This window comes from Oryctolagus cuniculus, chromosome 2 (genome assembly GCF_051225735.1).
Source record: "Oryctolagus cuniculus isolate XC-2025 breed Fujian yellow rabbit chromosome 2, ASM5122573v1, whole genome shotgun sequence".
In the NCBI taxonomy this organism is placed as follows: domain Eukaryota; kingdom Metazoa; phylum Chordata; class Mammalia; order Lagomorpha; family Leporidae; genus Oryctolagus; species Oryctolagus cuniculus.
In genome coordinates this window covers 157,437,043-157,461,293 of record NC_142868.1, presented here as the reverse complement: position 1 = coordinate 157,461,293, position 24,251 = coordinate 157,437,043, and the positions used below count along the sequence as shown (strand labels likewise).

General features: G+C 36.4%; 1 protein-coding gene across 25 annotated transcripts in view; it reads right to left on the bottom strand.

The window, feature by feature from the left end:
* The window catches only part of NRXN1 (neurexin 1), a 1,235,416-nt gene that overhangs the window by 656,063 nt on the left and 555,102 nt on the right, over positions 1-24,251 (bottom strand). For 14 of the 25 annotated variants that reach the window (XM_089327664.1, XM_051842899.3, XM_089327669.1 and 11 more), the window contains 3 exons: positions 10,837-11,220; positions 3,383-3,586; positions 765-791 (listed from right to left, as the gene is read on the bottom strand). In XM_089327664.1, coding sequence (XP_089183790.1) covers positions 765-791; positions 3,383-3,586; positions 10,837-11,220 — 615 coding nt within the window. The remainder of the gene's footprint in view (positions 1-764; positions 792-3,382; positions 3,587-10,836; positions 11,221-24,251) is intronic. The other 11 variants (XM_089327671.1, XM_089327667.1, XM_089327672.1 and 8 more) reach the window with 1 other exon arrangement.

Genomic DNA, 24,251 nt, shown 5'->3' with positions numbered 1-24,251 from the left:
AAACCTGGAAAAGAAAATCTAAACATTGAGGTAAAGAAATAAAATAAACATGTTCTTCACATCATGCTACATCTCAAAATAAAATCACAGTCCTTATCTGCTTCCCGATCTCCAGTTCGAATTCAAACAAAACTCAGTCCATGCATCTTTTCTGAGTCCTCATTTTGCATGCATATCACAGATTTAAGGGTTTTGGTTGTATTTTTTGCAGATATATAATTAGGATGTAAAAATTCATCATATAAATGGTATTAATAATCAAAGGAGAGTTTAAACATGATTTTCTATGAATACATAACTTGAAAAAACACATTTTTCTATATAACACTTTGGCTGAGTTTGGAAAGATTTAATAGTAATTCTGAAATTCAGAGAAATTAAATCTGCACACATATATTTTTGAATTAGTCAATAAAAATGGAAGGAAGTGTGATTCACACTATTTTCTCACTTTTGTTTATGAAGAGAAATAATGGAGTTCAAGGTCTGGCAAAATACAAATGCCACCTGCCACATCTGAAGGCCTACAGAGATGTTTGCACCTTTGTTACAAATGCCACATCTTTTCTTACTTAGGAATTACAGTGGGAAACTCTTCAGCTCTATAGATTTCAAAATGAATTTTTACAACCCAGATGATGGACTGGTATACTTTAAAAGTGAGGTCATGATTTTATAAACACATTTCTCTTGCTCTCTCTCTCTTGACTAGCTTGCATCATAATGGAGGAATAACATTTTAAGAATTTTGAATAGGCACTTACTGGAATTACAGTTAATCCTGATACAATCTAGATGGGGAAGAATAGATGAAAAATGAAAATTTATCCTTCAAAGTAATAGCTGCAGACATCCAATAAAATCACAGTCCACCCTTCCGGGGACAGACACATGCAAAGATGGCCACTCCATATCCTTATTTTTGACATACTTCTAGAACCCAGATTTATTTTCATAAAACTTCACCATTGGAAACAATAATAGAAGGTTTAAGAAAATGGCCAATTCAAACAAAGCTACATGGTGACAAATCTAAGTGACATAAAGAGTTGCTAACTGTCAAAGATGCTTGACTTAGACTGGGTGCAACTTTCTCCCCATCTGTGAAAGAACATGTCATTGTTTTCAGCAAAATTAAAAAGTGCTCCGTCACAATGGGGTACAGTGCAAGCTCAGCTAGGATCAGACATCTTGGACCTTCAAAATCTAATATCCCACAAAGGCCAATCGAATCCTTCAGAATCACGGTGGTGGAGTGGAGAGCAAGTTAAAATTATTCTCATCTCATCCTAATGTTTTTTTTTTTTTTTTTTTTTTTTTTTTTTTTTTGCTTGTTTGGTTGATTTCTTTAGTCTTTTTAATTGTATTTTCTTGGGCACAAAAAGGAAACAGCCAGATGATGGCTGGATTCGGTACCTTGTACTAATTGGAGGAGGAAAGAAATGACTGGATGTCTCCTTTAGAGACACTCTGGTGACTAAGAAGTAGGTATTCTTCAAAGCACTCAAGCCTAGGCCTCTCTTCGGAGCTAACAGTGTTATCTCTATGGAATAAGTGTTATGATTAACACTGCTATTGATTTTCCCTTTCTGATACTTGCTTCATATGAAATCAGATGCTAAAAGAATACAATGTCTGGTGGGGATAAGACAGACTGTGGTAACAATAGTTATTTTCAAAGACTACATGGGATGTTTTGTGTTTATTTCACATTTAGATAGGTATTTGTTGGTTTTGGTTTGAGTAGTTTATGCCTTTGGGGAGCATGAAAAATATAAACCTAGATTCTGTTTCCATATAGCTGAGTTTGTCATGTGTCGTCAACCGCATCAGAAAAGTGGTTGCAAACAGCCAAGGACCAGCACCTACACAGCTCTTTCTACAGAATGCTTTGCTGTTAAATTCCTGAAAGTATTTCCACTTTCCCTAGCAGCCCCTTTGCTACAATAAGGTGATTTTTTTTCCATTGTAGTAACCTATTGTTGTCACTAGAGGGAACTCTAACAGAACAGTAAATGAGTGCTGTGTATTCTATTGGTATTATAGGAAAGAAAAACTATCATTTAATTTAATTTCACTAATGTTAATGGAATATAATTAAATGCAATAGCTACCAATGGATTAGTTTTATATTTTATTAGCTACCATTCTGCCCAGAACAATTTGAAAATATAGGTAGGGTTTCCACAAATGCCTTACCTAAGCACATTTTACTACTGTTTTTCTAAGTCTCTGGAGTTTCAATTTTCATTCTCCTCTCTTTATTTAATCATGTCTATGTGCATTTAATACTTTAAAGAAATACAGTAAAACCTCATTTAATTTTACTCCCCTTATTTGGAGTTAATAGGAACATTCAAATTTTTTGGGCAGAATATTCATTCTTGATTCAGTATGAACAAATATCTCCCAAGAAAAATTTTAAAAAAAGATTCTGAAAATCCAAGTTCAGGAAGAAAATTGATTCCAGGAACTTCACTGTAAGTTGATGGCCCAATTTGCATGAAAAAATGTACTCATAATTATGGACAATTCCTATCCATTTATTAAAATCAAACTAATAAGCCCTTTCTTGAGAAAATTTTTCAACTATTAATTTGTGAGTTTGTATGTTCTTGAAAACATTTAAAACTGTTTAAATGTTATAAAATCTACAGTTCGGACTTCTTCATTCAGCCTAGCTTCCCTCAGCCCCTAATTCATCTGGGTTGGTGAGGTTTTACTGTAGTAACCCCTATGGCTACAGTTAAGCAGGAAAGCATTATCTTTCTGTAGAAGAGTCTGTGTCTCTTGTGTTCACATGGCTGTTTGCTTAGGGCCGCAGACTTTGGGCATTGAAGGGTCGTGATTGCTGTTTGATAGCAAAATATCACCACACAGTACTTCAAAACAGAAAGGATGGGGTACCACAAAGGTGGCTATTCAAAGGAGAAGCCCATGGAGGAGAGAAAGAAGAAATGATGAACTAGAGAACAAAGCATAAATTGAATATTTTGTGTATATATAATTTAAGTGAAAGTATACAGATTTTTTTTATCTGCAAATATATCATCCACGACAAATCAAACTGTTAGCCAATATAGCAGCTGGGAATTAGATCTCACCAAGCTTAATAATTTATATTTTCAGTTAGCCTCATTGATATATGTGGCTTCCCTTTTAAGACCCTTCAGTGGTAGGAATCACAAAACAGTAAGTTACATGAAACAGAATGAAAACAATAAAAAGATGTCCCAAACAAACTAAAGAAATTTACTTGATGGAAGTAAGACCATTGAGTGTTTAAACTTTCCATGGCAAACAGGCTACTTGATAAATGTTTGCAGGCAAAACTGAACACGAAGTGGTAAGTGTTAGTTCAGTGGGGGAAGGCAGTTGTTACCTAGATTGACCGTCAGTTTCACACGGCCCGCATCTAGCTCCAGGCGAAGAGTGTCCGCCGAGTCCCTTGAAGTGGTCGCCATCAGAATGCCGTAGGCACGCTGAGATCGGAAGCGTAAGGACACATCCTCAGCCTCCGTGTGCATCACCACTGGGAGCTGGATTTTCATGAACATACTCCCATCATAGCTCAAGACCGTGGCCTCTGCGGATGGGAAATGAGTATCAGTTCTTGATCAGCTTACAGCATTTATGCTTTGAAGAAAATACAAGTGATCCAGGAAAGCCTTCTCAATAGAACGCAAGACTACAAGATCAGCTCATCTTCTTCAGAAATGCGCAATTATTTTTTCCTTTCAGGTAGAAAGAAGTCACAGTAAAGAGAACTCTGAAATATTTGCTAATGCTCAGAAACAGAGATGGCAGCGTTTTCGTTTTTATTCCTATGGTCCTTTCTATTTATTGCATTCATCACATTGGCACGTAAGTATGCATACCTGTGTCTTCCTTCTCAAGAGCAGAGACCATGTTCTTGTGTATTAGCCACACTGTGAGCCTGGCTGGAAACACCTACAATCACTTAATAAATGTTTATGTACATGAGGCCACTGATTAACTGTGAAATTAGCCAATCTTGCCTTCACTCCAAATTCTTCATTTGCAAAATGGGAAGGTGCAAGTAGATCTGCAAGGACTTGGCCTACCCCCAAAACCCATGCTGCGTAGAAAAGTTCTCATTTTTGCATCATCTCTGCTCAAAGTGGGTTTTAAAAAATAAGTATGTCTGAAATACAGGAATTAAGCCAATGTTTTCTCAAAAGTGATATCATAAAAAGAACATAAAAAATGATGCAGTGTATTGTCAAGTAATAAATGGTGCTTTTAAGCCAGTATGTGTAACACAATTTTTTATAAAGCACAAACTAGAACTTCAGTTTAAGGTTCATTTACAGGTAAGGAGTAACTTAAAACACTATTGGTAAGAATACCATTGGTGTTCTAAAAATATTGAGGTATAACTAAAGAATCAGTAGCTATCTGCCTTTGACGTAGCTAAGGATGCAGCTTGCATGGAGGAAGTGACCTCGCCTGGCCCTCCCTGTAGCCTTGCCTGTACTGCCCAAACCCCGCCTCTTTTCCATGCAGCAGAAAACCACAGCTTCTGGGAAAAACACTCAGAACTACTGCCAGGCAAAAACAACTAACATGGCTGCCAACTGTGTCCCTCTGACGACCCTTAGCTGATTCTAATGGCATTATAATATGGCAGACACTCCTACTCCCATCATGTATCTGATGCCCTGACACTTCTCAGATTTTCTAATAAGGGCAAGGAAATGGGCAGCACTTCAACACCACCTCAAACTTGACCCTTGTGAATAATTAAATCCTGCTCCAGATACACCCCTATGCTTCCAGATCATTTAAAAGAATGGGCCTGAACCTCCTTGAATGTAGCTCGTTCTTGAGCGTGCCAGCACTCTCTTGCGTATACACTTTGACTTTTGATGCACTTAAACCCTTTTTCTGTGCTTACCTTTACCTGTGTCTTGTTCTTGAATTCTTTCTTGCATCAGTAACAAAAAAGCTACCCCAAGATAACCCTGATTAAACTGAATAAGGATAGGGTTGGCCCTGAGGAACTTTCACGGCAGTGTATTCCAAAGATAAAGTAGGTTGCATTCGTAGGGGAGTTGCTGAATACTGTATTAAACACATAAAGAAGTAATCAGCAAAAAGGGTTGATGACAAACTAACTGTTCTAAGAAATAATCAGCATTCCTTAGTGTTAAACACCATATGGTGGTGGAACATTTCAAAACAAGTGTGAGTCATTTTGCTTTCTCATTGGTTCCAGTAACTCAGAATGCCATTTAATAAAAGGAAAACTACCTGAAAATAAAATAAACTAGGAAATTCTCATTATCTTGGCTATTTACATGGCACAGCAATTAATTTCACTGAGACAACTGTGCTCATTACCCAGGCCACATTATGGAGCTCTGGTTTTGCAAGCATTATTGTTCAGAAAGCCAGGAAAGTCAAGGATTTTCTCATAGACTGCCAGCATCACGTGTTGTTTGATGAGTCTGAATGTGCATCCAGAACCTCTAGGCATCAAACCCTCCAGATCTCCCTCCTTGGCCTCCTCCTCTCCATCCGCATCTTCACTTAAGGGAGCTAGGTCAACTCATGTGCTCATTCCCCTGAATATTTTTCAATAGTCTGACCTCTCCTGAGTGCTAGCATCTATTGCCTATTTGAAATTTCTAATTGTAATACAACAGAACCCTATTAAATTCTTAACTCTTTTTCCCCCAAAATGAACAAACTCAAAACATGCTTCTTGCTCTATTCTTCTCCACCTCAATAAATAATATAGCCCCATTGCTCGGACCCAGACCTTTCTGAGTTCTCTGTTACTCTCTCCGTCAGGTTCAATCTATTTGCAAGTGTGCAAGTCTTGCAGGCTCTAATTCCAAACTGTTTCCTGAAACAAATGCTTCTCACTTATACCACTAAAGGAACTCAGACTCTACTCCCATCTCTCACTAGATAATAAGAGCTACCTCAGTGGCATCATTACTTCTACTCTTTCTCCCTACACAAAATAGCCAAGCCAAACTTTTACAAAAGTAAATTTTATCCAATTATTGTCAGGCTTAGAGAACACTCCTCCTCAATAATTTGCTCATGCAATTAGAAAATTGGCCCTCCTTTTACATTGACCTGTAAGGCTCAGTGTGACCTTGATCCTAGTCATCTCGCTGGCATCAACTTTATCCCCTCCCCCATCATTTAATAAGTCCCAGCCACAAAACGTCATCAGATCCTTAGAATGTTTGCACTTGTGGACTCTGCTCTGTCTCCAAAGTTCTCACACCAGATCTTTAAGTGGCTAATTCCTTCCACGTCAGATCACTGCTCATGTTTCAGACAGCCCTGCTCAGGTGGACGTTGTGGCATGGTGGGTCGCCACTGGGATCCTCCTCATTCCATATCAGAGAGCTAGTTCCAGTTCCTGGCCATTCCACTTCTGATACAGCTTCTTGGTAGTGTGTCTGGGAAGAGCCATAGGATGGCTCAAGTACTTGAGTTTCTGCCACCCACGTGGGAGACCTGGATAAAGTTCCTGGATCCTCACTTCAGCCTGGTCCAGCCCTGGCTATTGCAGCCATTTGGGGAGTGAATCATAGGATAGAAGAACTTTCTATTACTCTGCCTATCAGATAAATAAGTAAAGCTTAAAAAAAAAAAAAAAAGGTCTTCTCTCTTCTCTAATTATTCTGTATTTACTAACCAGTTCATTTTTTGAAACTTAGCATTTCTCATTTGTTTGTATAGTACTGTCTGTGTTTGCCTTTAGAATATAAGTGTCTTGAGGCCAATGGCCAGTCTCTCATGTTCATTGATTTACCAACATTGAGTGCCCACTAAACAATGTACAGTTGAGGCTGCATAAATATTTATTGGATTAATGATTTTACTTGATAATGAAGTTATATAAAAGAGCTTATTTCTGTTTGTATGCCAAGCTGACATAAATGCTCACTGAAGAAATTATGTATTCTGCCTAGTATAAGTACAATCTAATTTTGGTAATATATGTGAACTAAGTATCTAATAAATCTTACTTCGAAAGACACAATTTGATAGAAAAAGGCAAAGTGGAAAACAAGTCTATCAAAATAGAGACCCTATGACTAGGCATTGACTAAGCACTGAAAAAATATAGTATTTTCTTAAAATTCAGTTGTTCTAATCATATCACATATTTTTCCATTTAGATAAAAGTTTCCTATATGTAAGCTATATTGCAAATACAGAAGTTACTGCATATCTAAATATTAGTTGCTCAAGAACTAATTAAAATATGATTATGAATTGGCAATAAGCTCTAGAAAACTGTTTCTTGTGTAATTTTTAAAATAAATCTGATTTTCACTTTTCCTTTACCCAACTGATAGCCAAATATAGTCCACAGTTGTAAAGCAATAAATATCTGGATAAAAGTTGGAAAACCATTTGCAATTGTTCAATGATGTTGTTACCACAAAGATAAGGTAATGAAAAAGTTAGTTTCCTCTTTCTATTTTACTCTGTACAGCAAGTCTCTACTATTCAATAATATTTTTAAAATAATCTTATACTCTTATTAAAAGTAGCTAAATTTGACTGAAAACTAAGAAAGGCACATGCTTTTAGAAATATAGATGGCTGGAAATGGGTCATCAATATAGTATGAAATGCAATCCCGAGTGGAGAAATAATTAGAATCATTGGCCTTGATCCTTCTCCAAAAGGCTGCAGGAATAAAATAACACAGTAAAGTAATAAACCTTGAGTGCCCCTGACTGCCATTTTATACCATTCTTAATGTGAAAATAACTTGCTGATAAATGAAAACTGAAAGCCTAAATGATTGTTCATAATTAGAGTTAATGTTTAATCAGACAAGAAATGGAAAATGCACAAAGTTGTAGTCCAGAGTTGCCAAAAAGTTGGCAGACAGCATTCTGACATTTTGAAGGTTAAGGTATTTTGCTGTACCCTTTAACGTTAGTAAAATTATTTTATCTGTTAGAACATAAATGAGTCTTAAAATGGGCTAATTCCAAATTCTTCTTAGTTGGGATAGCAGGGCGGGTACAAAAACAGTTTCAACTTTGTCTTCTATATCTCCTTCTTCCTTGTCATTAAGTTTGATAAATTTGCTTTACTGCATTATTCCTTGTCGCAGGTCTAAAGTGTACACCTGTGCTCAGTTTTGCCGAAAGGCAGTCACATATTGCGATCAACGATGAAAATCAGACAGCAAGCCAAATTATATTGCTCTGACATCTGTCCCTCCATCTGTTCTAACAAACAAGTATAAAGTAGACTTCTGATTATGCCAATGCTCTTATTTTACACATAACTAAGAATAATTTCTACATGATCAAGTCTCCACACATTCTCAGTTTTATAAAAGATAAAGCAGAAGGGTAGGTTCTAAATTTAATTTGTATTAATTAGGAATTATTTTTATGTTACTATTCCTGATATGATCGAAACCCATAAAATAAAATACTATCTTTCTAGTTTCTAATAGCACGTGTTCTGTTCGTTCTTACAAACCCTGTGCTTTTTTAAAGTAGGATGAAAATTCCCCATAATTGCAGCATCATTTCTCATGCTGCAGTGTCCAGGATTTGAGCACAGTTTTTAATTACTTTGCATAATTATCTTCATAAATGATCAATTTTTGCTCAATAATAAAAAACTTTTCAAGTGCAACTTTTAAAAATATGTCAAGACTTAATTCTTACATGATCAACAGCTGATGTACATGGAGGAAAATCTGCAAACTATTTTCTTCTGGATTGGAAACTAAGAGGTTTGGGCATGATCTTGTCAACTGAACTAGGACATAGCTGGGAACTGGACAGAAGCCAAGTTTTGTGATATCAAGTATGACAATCATCCCACATCTTCTCTGCTCTCAAGAGGTGCCAAAATATGAGTAGGGAAGTTAATCCTGAAGAGCAAAGTCTAGCCTAGTCCAGAAACATGAACCATATTTTAAAAAATGACCATTTTTCTCCTCAATACTGATCCAACCAAGAGATAAAGAAATCTGCAGAAATTTTCAGCCACCTGTCAGACAAAAATGTATACTGAATCCCAGGGATGAAGTTTGCTATTAAATTCTCATTTACAAATCTGCATGTTTGCCACCCCTCTTCTAATTATTACAAAGTATAAATATTCCCCTTCCCTCATTCTGGCTCAGAAAGTGCTACAATTTCTATTTTTGCTTTTGCCATATGCAGTAGCAGAATATTGCCACAGGGTGGTACACCATGCATATTTAACTGAATGCTTTTGTATTTCAAGTGACAGTTGAGTTATGCCCTTTTCCACCATCGCTTCATCAGGGAGCATCAGAATAACTGGCGGCTCCATGAGAGATTAAAATTAAAACAAAATCTTAAATCATGCAGATTTGCTAATCTCCTATTAAGCTCAAATGCATTGTACTTTGCAAGTATTAACACTTTTCCATCCCTTTGTTAATTTCCAAAACCAAACTAAGGAAACTGTAATTAGGAAGAAAAATCAAAAGAAGAAGTTTGTAATGAATATGTGCCACACAAACCAAACTACAGAAAAGGCTAAACTCTAATGACAAGTCATAGGAACTGCAATTAGGTGTGATCAGAAGGAGAATGAGTATATATCGATGTGATAAAATATTGACCTATCTGTTGAGCTAACTGTATGCCACAGAATAGCAATAACATTTGGGGAGGTAATTGAATAACATGTTATGCTATCAATATATTATCACATATTAATGTTAATTATAGACGTAAAAGCCAATGCATATTCCTGTTTTGAACCATAATCACATTTCAATTTTTGGTTTTATACAATAACCCCATATTGTTTAGGATGTTTCAGATTAAGTGAATTAAACTATTTCGGGAATGAAGAAGTAACAAACAACTAAACATGCATGACTGAAAAAAAGAAACCAGGTAATATGTGCTAATAATGCAAAGACAATGTAATAGCTCATGAATTATTTTTCATATTGATTTTCAGTTCCATTGTAGAAAATAAGTGACCATGGGTGCAGTGACTAAAGCATTTATGTGAAACACTGGGTTGATGGAGGGACAAGCTTGGAACTATTTGTCCTGCTATTTCTTCTGTTAGCCTAGTGTGCAGATCAGCTGTGACAGCTCTCACACTCAGGTCTTCCTTTTAACCCTTATTCTTCTCCTTCTAATAGGGGAGAAAAAGAGGAAAAGACACCTGTTCAGATCCTTAATAGTTACTGCTAAGCCTTAATATCAAATAGGTAAATGAATCTTCAGTGATCAGTTAGACCTTAGCCAAAGGCAAGTACCTTTGAAATTATGGTACATTTCTGAAAATGCTGTGACAACTTAGATGATTTAAAGTCAGCTTACTTTTCTGAGAGGATATTTCTTCTTGAGTAAGCTGACTGAAGTGAAATGAGCAGGCTAGCTTAAGTCTCACCCAATAGTGTCAGGGAAGTTGCAACTTACGGCTTAGCTGGCCTCAAATGCTATGTCTTGGCATAGATATTAGCACTGGAGGTCACAGATATGTCTAATGCATGCTTTTTTTTTAAACTGGCTAGTGTCCTGAACTTAAAAATTGGTCAAAAGTGACAGTATACATGCTAAGCTCATATCCTGGAAGATAACAGAGACCTAAATTTCTATTTTGCAATATATGTAGAGAGCTGTGTTGTCCCACAATCAGGCCCTATGGAAATCAGTATGGGATCATCAGTAATCCATGCCAGGTATGGCTGCTAAGCTTGCAGAGTTTACTTCAGCAGAGTACACATTATATTTCAATGTTCAGTTCAGGTTCAAGGTCAACATTTAATATGCTTTTCATCTTGGGGAGGTGGCCCCTTGGATTTTGGAATCCTACCTCTTTCGCAGGACCTGCCAAGATAGCCTGTTCCGGAACAATCACAGACATATCTGTTCCACCCATCCCTGCACATGCCATTGTTTTTGCAGGGGTTGCTAAGGCACGGTTTTGCTGTTTCCCTTGAGCAGGAGGGCTTCACTCCAGCAGTGCTCTGAACTTCAGCCATTTGCCGGATATCTTTGCTCTGGCCATCAATGAACAAATCTCTGATGCAGCCCACGTAGCCATAGTTGAGCAGAGCAGTCCACACCTCAGTGGGGAAGACAAGGCCAGCCTTATTCTCTGGCAAGCCCCCCAAGTATAGTTCATCATCAAGGTCCAGAATCTCACTCTCCCCAGGAGCAGTGTAGGGCGTGCGCAGTGTGTTGACAGAAATGGTACCTGTTGCAAGACAAAAGAAGGAGAGGTCTTTACAGAGCACAACATGTTCTAATTATCTGCCTCTCTCTTTGCATCTGCTTAAGTGTTCTTGGGGGCCAACATTTCTCCTTATTCTTCCTGTCCTTGGTGTCTGAAGCTTCACAGTGGAATTAAGAATTTGTGGAATTAAATAACCTTCAAAATAAAATGGACTGTGACTAAAATAGATTCATTTGGCCTTGAGAATGAAAAACAAAGTATATAGGCAGCCAACAAAAATAAAAAATTGGTATTCTATATCACTTTCTCCTATACAGTCAGAATCCTTTGGGTAAGTGCTTGTTTCGAAAGCTGGTATGCATCTGCAAGCCAAGGAAAGATAATGTGTGTTCCCATCTTTAAGTGACTTGATGGCTTTCAGCACAATCATTTGACAAATTTCCTATGTCAAAAACTAACTTCCACACTCCTAGATATATCAATCTATTGATCTGCATGCTTTTAGTTTCCTTATCTATAACATGGGCATAATAACATGACCTACTTCTTAGGGCTGCTGTATTGAATAAAATAAACCAGTGTCTGATTTATAATAAGCATTGCATAAATACTCAGTACTATACTTTAGTGAAAGGATTAAGTAAAATCAGTTGCTTATTTCTTTAAAACCCAAATCGTTTACTATGTAAATGAACATGGTTTATTTTCCTCACTCCAAATGTAAGGAGAACAAACTATTGCTTTATAAAGATACAGGAATCCAGGACCTAAGTATGAGATGAACAAGAATTCATCTACGTAAGATTATTTAATGTTCAAGTGAAATACTTGTAGAATCCATGGAAAAAAAGAAAAATAACTTAGAGATTAGAAACACATTCCTGATCAAAACTTTTATCTACAAGATTTCAAAACGTTCATGGGAAATACATATTATGAAATAACAATGCATGAACTTCAAAATGTTTTGCACCAAAATAAACTTATCTTCTAATTCCATTTCCCACAAACTTTTAGAAGTCAGCTTGTATATTGTCCAGTTACCAAAAATTCTATCAATATTCTCTCTCCAGAAAGACATATAAAAATGCAAATGTGATACAGGACACCATATGGACCCATTAGCACATTATCCCAGATTTATTTTTCAAGACTAAATCATAAGGCAGAAGAGGAGGAGTCTGATGAGAGAGAAAGGATTTGGAAAGGCTCGATGTCATGCTAGGTCACTGGCATAGAGCCTCAGGAACTTAGGAGAGAGCTGGAAACAGAAGGTGGGTTACAGAAGTGAGGGCGAAAGAGGGAAAATAATGCTATAACTAATTCTGAAACAGTATTTTACACTTTGTGTTTCTGTGTGGGTGCAAACTGATGAAATCTTTACTTAATATATACTGAATTGATCTTCTGTATATAAAGATAATTGAAAATGAATCTTGATGTGAATGGAATGGGAGAGGGAGTGGGAGATGGGAGGGGTGTGAGTGGGAGGGAAATTATGGGGGGGAGCCACTGCAATCCATTAACTGTACTTTGAAAATTTATATCTACTAAAAAAAAAAAAGAAAAGAAAGAGGGAAAATAATGTGGACAGGCGTGGGTAGCACAGGCAGGTTAGTCAGGGGTGGGTAGCAGAGGCAGGTTAGTGGCTTCATGGAATACCCAAGGCCTACAGCAAGTAAAAGCACAGGACCAACCATGGACACAGGGTTGCCGGCCCCTCCACTGTGCCAAGGAGTATTGGGAATCCCACCAGAAGAGCCTGCTTCCATCTGTGCAGCATAATGGGATCTGTCTTTGTGAAGGAGAAGGACATGGAAGCCACTCACAGAGACTATCCAGGCAGCCAAATCATTACAAGGATACTTGTTTCTCTAGACTTTCACAGAAAGGAATGGAAAAAGCTCCTGGGGAGAGACACTCAAAGGCATTGCTATTTTGGCCTTCCATGAGGGAGCAGAAAGGGGAAAGACAGACTATTCATTTCTACTGTTCCTATTGGTGCAAATATCTAGAAGAAAACTCTCCCTTATGATCATAGGCAGAACATAAAATCTTGCTTAGAAAAATAACGATGTCATTTTGGGGAAATGAAATATATAATATTGAGGGAGAATGGTGATTGCTTTCTTTCAAATAGAAAGATCATTACATGTATTTTTTAAAGAATTGTTTTGTGTATAGCACTGTCCAAAACATTCTAAGAAATAAATCAACAGATGACCCCTATACTCTGAAGCAGTTAAGGAAATTTGAAAATGATGAGGAAGGAGTATCATGACAGCAGGAAAACTGGGTATTTTAAAAATCACACATGTCTATGGAAAGCAAAGGACTTGGTGCAATTAACACAATGACTTGGATTTTAAGACAAAATAGAGGGATTTACTCTGTTTTCCAATTCTTTCAAGAAGGCTTCCTTACAGCAGGGTAATTTCTAAGGATTTGATTAATTAAATATACACTGTGGAGCAGATTTTTTTTTAGAAGACACAAAGCTTTGCAAGTGAACAATGGCAAATATTATAACAGTGGGAATATATTAACATATATATATATATATAATGTTTTCATTATTTCTACTTTTTAAAAAATTCGTGGCACAAACTTGATTCAGCTTAGAAGAAAAAGAAACACTGGGAAAACTATAGTGTCCTGATTCCAGATGACACATGAGGATGCTTGGAGGATTTTTGTGACGATGGAATTCTTTGGCTTCTACAACATTGACCCCTCTCAGTCTCCCGCACTGAGTTTCCATAGTTTGGTGTACTGTGCCTACACTCCTGGGAGCAAAACTGCTGGCAGCTATTTTGGACAATCATTCAAGAACATCTTGATGGTGAGGATGGAGTGACTGGGACTCCTGGTTTTTTATTTATGGTGTGTTAGCACCAGCTCGAACAAGGTGCTATGTACACTATGAAAGTACAGGTATGTTTTTCTGAATGAACTTATTGACAAATTCATAGTAAGATACTCAGTATAATTTCATCAGCAGTTTTCTGAACACAATTCATAAAGTCAGACCACAGTTTTCACATAGCTCAGTGCATAATTAAAGTCACACAGAAACAAAAGTTTAACACAAAAAATATTTAACTCTTCTGCCTCTGAGGCACTCTGGTATTTTCTCTCTTACTGTAGTATCTTGTTAAATTTGAAGCATTGAGTGGATTTCAGAATCAAGTAACAAGCAGAAAACCACAGTTCAAGAAACATTTTGTGGGACCCACGTTGTGGTTCAGCAAATAAAGTGACGGCGGCATCTCATAAGGGTTTGAGTCCTGGCTGCTCCACTTCTGATCCAGCTCCCTGCTAACAGCCTGGGAAAACAGCAGAAGATGCTTGGGTTTCTGAGCCCATGTGGGAGACTCAAAAGAAGTTCCTGGCTCCTGGCACTGGCCTGATCCAGCCCTGGCCATTGTGCCATTTAGGGAGTGAAGCAGCAGTTTGAAGATTGATCTCTCTCTCTCCTCTTCCTCCTTCTGTAACTCTGCCTTTCAAATGAATAAAATATTTTTTTGGACAGGCAGAGTTAGACAGTGAGAGAGAGAGACAGAGAGAAAGATCTTCCTTCTGTTGGTTCGCCCCCAAAATGGCCGCTATGGCCGGCGTGCTACACCAATCAGAAGCCAGGAACCAGGTGCTTCTTCCTGGTCTCCCATGCGGGTGCAGGGTGCACACACTTGGGCCATCCTCCACTGCCTTCCCGGGCCACAGCAGAAAGCTGAACTAAAAGGGGAGCAACCGGGACAGAATCCGGCGCCCCAACCGGGACTAGAACCCGGGGTGCCAGTGCCACAGGCAGAAGATTAGCCTATTGAGCTGCGGCGCCGGCCATAAAATAAATCTTTAAAAGACAATATTTTATATGAGGTGGGTATTTGGCCAGCGACTGAGAAGCCTACATAAGAGGGCCTGGATTCGAGCCCCAGTTCCACTCCTAATTCCCTCCTCCTCCTGTGCACCTGTGATGCACGAGTGGGTGGGTCTCTGTCACCATGGGATCCATGAACTGAATTACTGTTTCCTGGGCTTCAGCCTGGCCCAGGCTTGGCAGTGGTGGAAATCTGAGGAACTCCCAGTGAGACAGGGAACTCTGTCTGTCTGCCTCTCTGACTCTTAAACAACATTTTTAAGAAATAAATAAAAATTTTAAAAAGAAAGATTAGTTGGGAAGTTCCTATTATAAAAGATGTTTCTCCCATAGCTCATTATTACCCGCTTGTGAAACAGTTCTAGAGTTCTCATGAAAAGCAGAGGAAACACAATATAGAAGAAAAAGAGAAAGGAAGATAATCCTAACTTCAACCTAAATATAATGCAAGAAGTGCTAGAACTTTAAGTCTAAATTCTAAATGATTCAAAGTTTAGGAGACACTGGGCAAATGCATGCATTTCATATTATTTATTGGAATATTCTACAAACATGTAAAATGGAATGAAGGAAACATGACTGCAAATCAAGGACTATTCACATATGCAATAAATATCCTGAAATGTAACTATTTATAAGGGATTTGAATATCAAATCTCCTTAATGTTTTATTATCAAGATGAATGAAAGGACTTACTTACCTAAGCAAAAGAGTTATCATAAAATCTGAATTAGTTTGAATCAATTTAATACACACATATGAGCATATGAGCACAGCAAAATTTAAATATTAAGGTTCCCAAGTGCTCATTTCATTATAATTGAGTTATAAAGGCAGTGGTTTCAAAAGAACACATCAAATTAATATTTAAAACTTTTTCATTGATAAAGACAATTGAGTAACTGCCATAGCCACACACACAAATCATATGAGGAGCATAAATTTGGAAATAAAATTTAAAGATGAAAAATCTGGATATATTAGTGGTTCATCCTTCTATTGCTTATTCAGTAACCACGAATAACATTACGTTCCCTTTGTAATACACACAACCCCTTTTATGTTCTCAGTAATGCATCCAACTCATATATCCAACCCTTTTCCACTATAATTATACCACTATAATTATATCTGATACTTCTGATAAATGAAATACATATTTTTAAATAAACTCTGTTATATTTGACCTGTTGAAATAGGTGGATAAAAGTCAATTGAGGAATCTTCAAAAGGTTCATGGAAAATGTGTTTTATGAAAAGATCATGGATTTCAGACTTATTTTAACCAAAACTCTTTTAATTCCATTTCCCATGAACATTTTGAAGTGGCTTCATATTTGGGGACTTCTTTAGACTCATTGCAAAGTACCACACTACATTATTTTACTTTTTATAGAAATGAAATTACAGCCAAAAATTGAGTTTGTGTGACTATGTTTTTTATAATTTAATGTATAAACATTATATTATGTTTACTTCTAAATCTGTTTTTATGGCATATGCAAAAATAAACAAAGTTGACAAGCAGATAAGGTAATATTTAAGAATATTTATAAGCAAAAATAATAAGTTAATTTCATGTACAACTTTTTATAAAGGTGAAAACACAGTTGAAAAACAACTCTTATTTATAAAGTTGAAATCAACTTGACAATTTGGTGTGGTATTTATAATTTGCTAGTTTGCATTTTTTTTTCTATCCAATTTTTCTTATCTGGTCTACTTCCATTGGATTAGTTTACCGGGTGAAAAGAACATGGAGTAAAAATGAGATTTAAAACAAGTTAATTTGGTTTCAGGTGTTAAAGTCCTAGAAAAATTTAAATTACTAGGAAAGGAGGAATAGAAGATATTGTGCTGGGATGGGAAATTTTTTCTATTGGTGAAATGAAAGGATTTTCCTATTCTCGCTCTTCAACCAAGTAGTTGGCAAGAATCATCAAGTCACGGATTTCGTAGAGTGGGTTAACCTGTTGCTTGGGCTGTCTGCAATCCACTTGGGGGTGTCTGGGAGGAGTCCTGCATGAACCTCTGATCTAACTTCCTGCTTTTGCACACCCTGGGTGGCAGCAAATTATGGGTTAAATACTTGTTTCCCTGCCACACTATAGGAGACCCTGATGGAGATTGTAGTTCCTGGTTTTTCCATCTCTGGCTATTATGAGCATTTGGGCAGTGAACCAGCAGATGAGAGAACATATCTTTCTCTCTCTCCCTCTTCTCTCTCTCTCTCTCTCTCTCTCTCTCTCTCATCTCTCTCATCTCTCTCTCTCTCTTTCTCATTTAAATGAATAAATAACTTTAAAAATCAAGGTCAGTGCTGTGGTATAGCAGGTAAAGCCACCACCTGCAATGCCAGCATCCCTTCTGGGTGTCAGTTTGTGTCCTGGCTACTTCACTCTGACCCAGCTCCCTGCTAATGGCCTGGGAAAAGTAGCAGGGAGCAAACTGTTGAAATCTTTACTTAATGTATGCTAAATTGATCTTCTGTATATAAAGAGAAACGAAAATGAATCTTGATGTGAATGGAAGGGGAGAGGGAGTGGGAAAGGGGAGGGTTGCGGGTGGGGGGGGGGGAAGCCATTGTAATCCATAAGCTGTACTTTGGAAATTTATATTCATTAAATAAAAGTTAAAAAAAAAAGAATATGGTCCAATACATTGGGCTCCTGCACCCATGTGGGAGACCCAGATGAAGCTCCTGTTTCCTGGCTTCAGCCTTGGCCAGCCCTGGTCATTGTGACCATCTATGGAGTCAACCAGCAGATGGGAACTTCTCTAGCTTTATCTCTGTAACTCTGACTTTCAAATAAATAACTAAATCTTTTTTAAAAATATAAAAAACAATAAGTGCATTAGGCCTCAATGTGGCTCTTATAAAAAAATGAAGGAATTGAATAGATGATTCCTAATGTTCTTTTTTGAATAAAAAGTTAAAATTACTGCTTAAATAATAATTTAAGTTCAGTATCAATTTTATCATCCAAAATTCTGCTTTGCTGCTTTCCATACCAAAAGATCAGATTCTATGAAGTTACAAATTTGTCAAATTCCTATTCTAATGTCAAAGCCAAACTCAGTTAAACAGCATAATATAATTGATAAAAGCAGAATGCGGGGGCCAGCACTGTGGCACAGTGGGTTAAGCCATCACCTGCAGTCTAGCATCCCATATAGATGCTACTTTGAGTCCTGGATGCTACACTTTCGATTCAGCTCCCTACCATTGGCCTGGGAAAGCAGCATAGGATAGCCCAAGCTTTCGGGCCCCTGCCTAGATGTGAGACCCTGAGGAAGCTCCTGGTTCCTGGTTTGGGCCTGGCCCTGCCCTTTCGTTGTGACCATCTGGGGAGCAGACCAGCAGATGGGAAGATATCTGTCTCTGATCTCTCCTTCTCTCTGTGTGACTCTGCCTTTCAAATAAATAAAATAAATATTTGAAAAATGGAATACAATATTGATAATATAGTGGATGTAAAATATATAAACTTTCATATAATAGTAAAAAAAAACCCAAATATTAACAATGATAATTTTGTGGTAGTAGGATTATGAGTGGTTAGTTTTGTAAAATTTTCTGTATCCTTTCTGTAAAAACAATGGCATGAATTACTTTTATAAAAGGAACTGAAATAAATTATTCAAAAACAAAAGAAAAATAATATCTTATCCTGTCTTTCTGTTTAATTCTAATTTCTGCATGGTTGGATTCTCTTGTAATCTGGGAACTTCGAGATTTAAACCAATAGATGAAGGAACAAATTTTGAACAAAATTTCAAAGTTTGATAATATCTAGTATTGCCAACAGTGAGGAAAAAAGAGTGTGTTAATACTATATATAAGAAACGGCCGGCACCGTGGCTCACTAGGCTAATCCTCTGCTTTGCGGCGCCGGCACACCGGGTTCTAGTCCCGGTCAGGGCGCTGGATTCTGTCCCAGTTGCCCCTCTTCCAGGCCAGCTCTCTGCTGTGGCCCGGGAGTGCAGTGGAGGATGGCCCAAGTGCTTGGGCCCTGCACCCCATGGGAGACCAGGAGAAGCACCTGGCTCCTGCCTTTGGATCAGCGCGGTGCGCCGGCCGTGGCAGCCATTGGAGGGTGAACCAACGTCAAAAGGAAGACCTTTCTCTCTGTCTCTCTCTCTCACTGTCCACTCTGCCTGTAAAAAACAAAACAAAACAAAACAAAACAAAAAGACCACTATATATAAGAAAGCAAATTGAAAAGGCAGTTAATAAAACTAACCTGTCCTTTCCTTTCAAAATTAAAAACAAAATTAATGCAGCAATTGCAATTCTCAGAATCTATGCTACAGAAATTCTGATCAATACACACAATTATATCATGTAAAAAGATATTATAAATTAATTTAAAGCAGCATATTTTTATAAAGTAAAATGCTCATTGATAGATGGAATGATTAAGTAAATACTAGAATGTTCTTTCTAAGGGAAATATGATGTCCATGTTAAAAAAATGACATAGAAAATCTTTCTGTAAGTATTTTGTCAGCCAATAATTGGGAAAATATGATCTTGTTTATATAAAAGAGAACTTGGAATTTGTCAATATCAAATTATTTTAGTGTTCACCTATGGAGAAAGTAGTGACTTGTGAACAAAATGTGTAGCAAAGGCACATATTTTTTTAACCCAACATTTTCATGAATAGCATGGATTTAAACAAGTACTAAAGGTATGTCATGTATAACATACACGACAAACACACATACACATTCATACTAACCTCTATATATTTATACTTTAAAAATTATCATACACAACATTGGGAATTTGTAAATATTGAGCAGATAACATTTTGCGGCAATTGAAATTTGCTTTTAGACGTTCCTAGCATTCCAAAATGAAGGTGGCTGGGGCTGGATGGGGTTGGGGAACTGCCAATCTCCTGCAGGTGCAACTGATAACTCAGTCCAGGATCCGTCCCTTACTCAGACAAGCCCCAAAATGAGATGCAGTAGTTATGCAGGGTGAGGTTTAATTTTCTAGGGTTTGATTGATATTTACCAAACCCATAGACCAATGCATAAAATAAGAATGCCAAGTTGTTATTTCCCTGTGAGAAATTACTTATCACAGGACAGGACATAGAGTATTTCTCGTTTAGCTCTACCAATATGGGATGCCAATTTTTAATCAAATATTTGTTTGTTCCTCTATGATGAGAAATTTAACTGTTATAGAAACCAGTATGTTCTACTGTGCATAATAGTTTTATTTTCTCTTTCTATTGCAATGAGATTTACCATGGGAGCTAACTCTTAATCCAATGAGTGGGTAACATGGGTTCTGAACAAGGAGAGTACATGAATAAGGAAATATATAGTAATATTGGCTGATGGTTTGACACCATCTCAATTAAGCTGACATGCCCCCATCACTAGAGGGAGGATGAACAGGAAATTGAAGGATATTGGCCCCTGTGACTTTCTTTGCTTTGGACATGTTCATAAATTCAATTTTTTACAAGCCTGGGGGCTTAGTGAAGGTGCCTCTGTGAAATTCCACTCTGAATATTAGCCTCTGAATTCATAAGTCTCCAAAATCAATCTTGTTAAATTGATAGTCTTCAGTAAAAATGAGTTTATAACATCATATCAAACAAACAGCCTGAAGAGTATGTCCATAGTATAATTGCAATGATATACAATATATGTGCATGATAACAAAGAATTAAAGAAAATGTAGAAAAATAATTTGAGTTTGGGGAAGACGATATATGAATTTTCTCAATGTACGTTCATAATAAATAAACATAAACATTAATAAAAAGTATAAACATTTTATGCAAAATTGACCCTAACTAGTCATTTAGTAAAATGACTGGTAAATTACTAAAGAGAAATTTTAGTATTTCCCTTGATGAGTTAGTGGTTTATGGGTATGGACACAAAATAAAAGTGTTTATAACATTAAAATGTACTTAAAATTATCTTAATGTATGCAATAGGCTACTAGGCACAGGCATGGGTGGAGCGTTTGTAATCAAAGGATAAGTTAAAATCAAGATCTAAGCAGAGAAATTGTTTTAATGGCTGTTCAAGTACAACTGAAAGTGTGGTGATTCATGAATGGTATACACCGAAATCAGTGCTGGTAATAGATAGCTAGAATGTGCTGTTCACATCAAACAGTGATTACTATAAACCTCTAATTATGTGCTCTAGAGTGTGCCTTTCCCACTGTAATTTCTAGTTCTTAAACTGGAACTCTGTGACTTCAATTCAGATCCCAACGGCTGCTTAGCTGTTAAATGTAGGCTTGCCCATGAATAACTGCTGATACAATCTGCTGTGCCCTGCTGTACACAAGCAATATTTGACAAGAATAATGAGTTTTCTCTTTGATTTCAATGTGTAATGATGGTTTGCCAGAAAAAAAAAAGTGATTGGCAGTTTGCTATAAAAATACTTGAGAGGATACCCTTGACTGAGTCAAAGAGTTTAACACAAATTTAAACAGTATTTGTGCTTCAAGAAAACAGTTATTAACCTCATCCTAATTGTAGTGAAATTCATACATTAGCTAAATACCTGGGCAGCTCTTTATTGTGTTAGGGTTGGGACCAAGGGAATGAGAAAAGGGAAGTCTGGAAAAAGAGGAGGGGCTTCTAGGGAAACATTCAGCTCGATGCCTTGCAATTTGCAGAGAAAGGGGCCTCTTCAATCAAATGTACTAAATCAACTTAGGTATTGTGCTCTGTTGATAGAGCTAAGCTATCCAATAAAGATATCAACTTTTTGCAGCACTTAAATCACCCATTCTGAGCCACTAAATCACACCTGCCCTTTGTATGGTTTCTCCATTGCCAGCATAGGAGCACGATCTGAAATCAGCATTGATAGTTCATGCTACTTGGCTTTCTGTATCACAGCTCATAGATTGAGCAGGCATTGGAAGAGGCTACATTGTTTGGGGAGAACAGCTCTGGCTAAACAGTATTAATCAAAGTGTGGTCATTAGAGTGCCTCTTTCTTACCCATTAGAAATAACTCCAAATGATTGATTTTCCTGAAAATGAGGAAGTTCTAGAAAAAAGTGAGGAAATGAAAACATCATTTCTTATTGAATAAGGGTTCACAAACCCCTTTTAGTGACCAAAAAACCAAAGGTGAGGCCACAGGATGGACTGCATGGTGACTGTTTCCTAGCTACCATGCTGACTGTGGCTATATACCCCAGTTCTCAGAAGGGACTTATATCCTTCATTTCTGATTAACTTCCTTCTAGCAACATGTCTGCCAAGTGATAAGGAGCTCATGAACAAATAGGAAGAGGAGTCCTATTATCATAAAATCTTTTCATTTATGTACCAGGTTTACACATTTCTTTATTTTCTCAATGCATTATTTGGAGGATGGCACCTGTTATCCTACATTGTATAAACTGCTTTTAAGGAGATAAGGCAATTTAAACAAATTTTTTCAATTAAAAAACTTACATTTACAACTAAAAGAGTGCTATTGTTCTTTAAGTGCAAAAGCTATAATACTATTTATAGAGCACTAGGGGTTATTATTTTGCACTGTAGTATGTTTTATTCTTATCTAAATATCTATTGAGCAACTGTTATCAAGGACTATGGATATAAAAATAAATAACATACTCCTTCTTACAATGGTTTCTTTTATAAACCACTTAAGGAATATTAAAATTCAATTGCATAAGTTTTTTTGATGTTCAACTGCATCCACCAGATGTGGTTTTAGCCCTATCTCTGATCAAAATAACAAACTTTGACACAAATAGCCATGGCTACTAGGGTCACCCAATATTGTCAGTGGCAGAGTCACTCTCAGTTATAGTTCCCTCTACTACAACAACAGAGTAATGTGGTTATTTATTTTTTATTTTTATTTTTTTTCAGATGTGTCTCCTGTCATTGAATTGTCATTTGTCCAGATCATATTAAAAATAATTTTCATATAGCCTCTGAATATAGATTTGAAAATGGTTAAAATTAATTATTTCTTGAAATTCCATGTTTCTTGGTTTTTACTGAGCTTTGAACCTTAGCATTTCACTGACCCAAACCAGAAATATCCTTTAAGCAGAAGGTTCCTTTATACCAAACTAATACAGTGTGCAAATATAGAACTTAATTAAAATACTATATATGAAAAATTAACAAGTACAGTTATTAAAATTACATTAAACTCCCTTGAGCTAGGCCAATATGAGTTCCTTTTTTTTTCTATTTAGTAAAGGGCAGAATTTGGCTTAGTAAATGAGCTTTGATTTTATATTATTTGTTCTAATTCACAAATCTGAAATTTTAATCACATAAAAGTAGTTTACCATCTAAATGCCACCAAGCATATTAACTTAATCTTTCTATTGGATTTCAACAAACATTTCATGCTTTATTTTCTTTCTTACATGTACTTAACATTTTTTTTTTAGAATTTGCTTATGTTCTTCCCATTCAGAACTGAGCTTTCAAAATAAAGTACATATTATCTAATTTTGATGTTCTCCATTAGATTACAGAGTAGTTAATAAACTATGGTAATTTTTAAAGACCTTAAACAGAAAACAGTGGATTTTTTTCAGCTTGAAGATTAAGTTATTTATCTGGTAACACTTATTTCTTATCAAGGACTTAACTGAAATAATCAAATTAACAATGTGTTTTGTGTATAGGTTTGTGATGTGTGTGCATACGTAAGTATATTAATGCATAGACATAAGGAAACACAAATAAACACATGCACACATATAGACATTCACATAAAAAATGACTAGGAAGAATAACCAAAAATATATATCATTGCTGACAAATAACAGATGAATATCATTTGCTTTTGTTTTTCTTTCTATATTCTAAGTTTCTTTCTATTCTCTTGTATTTTCTAAAAACCAGATATTACCATTTATTACTTCCATATAATTAGAGAATGACTCAATATTAGTTGATTAAAGGCAAATGATCTGAAATTTGGTAATTTGCTATTTAGAACGTCCCCCAAATGCCAACTTAATCTGTTGTCTTCACCTTTAAATAATAAAATGTGATATAAAATATTATTTCTTGAAAGGTATTTTCAAAATTTTATTTTAGATATCTCTTGTCAAGTATATCTAAGTACCAGCTTAGACTATGCTTCCAACCATTTTTAAATAGTTTGAAAGCTCTTAAGTAGTAAATTAAC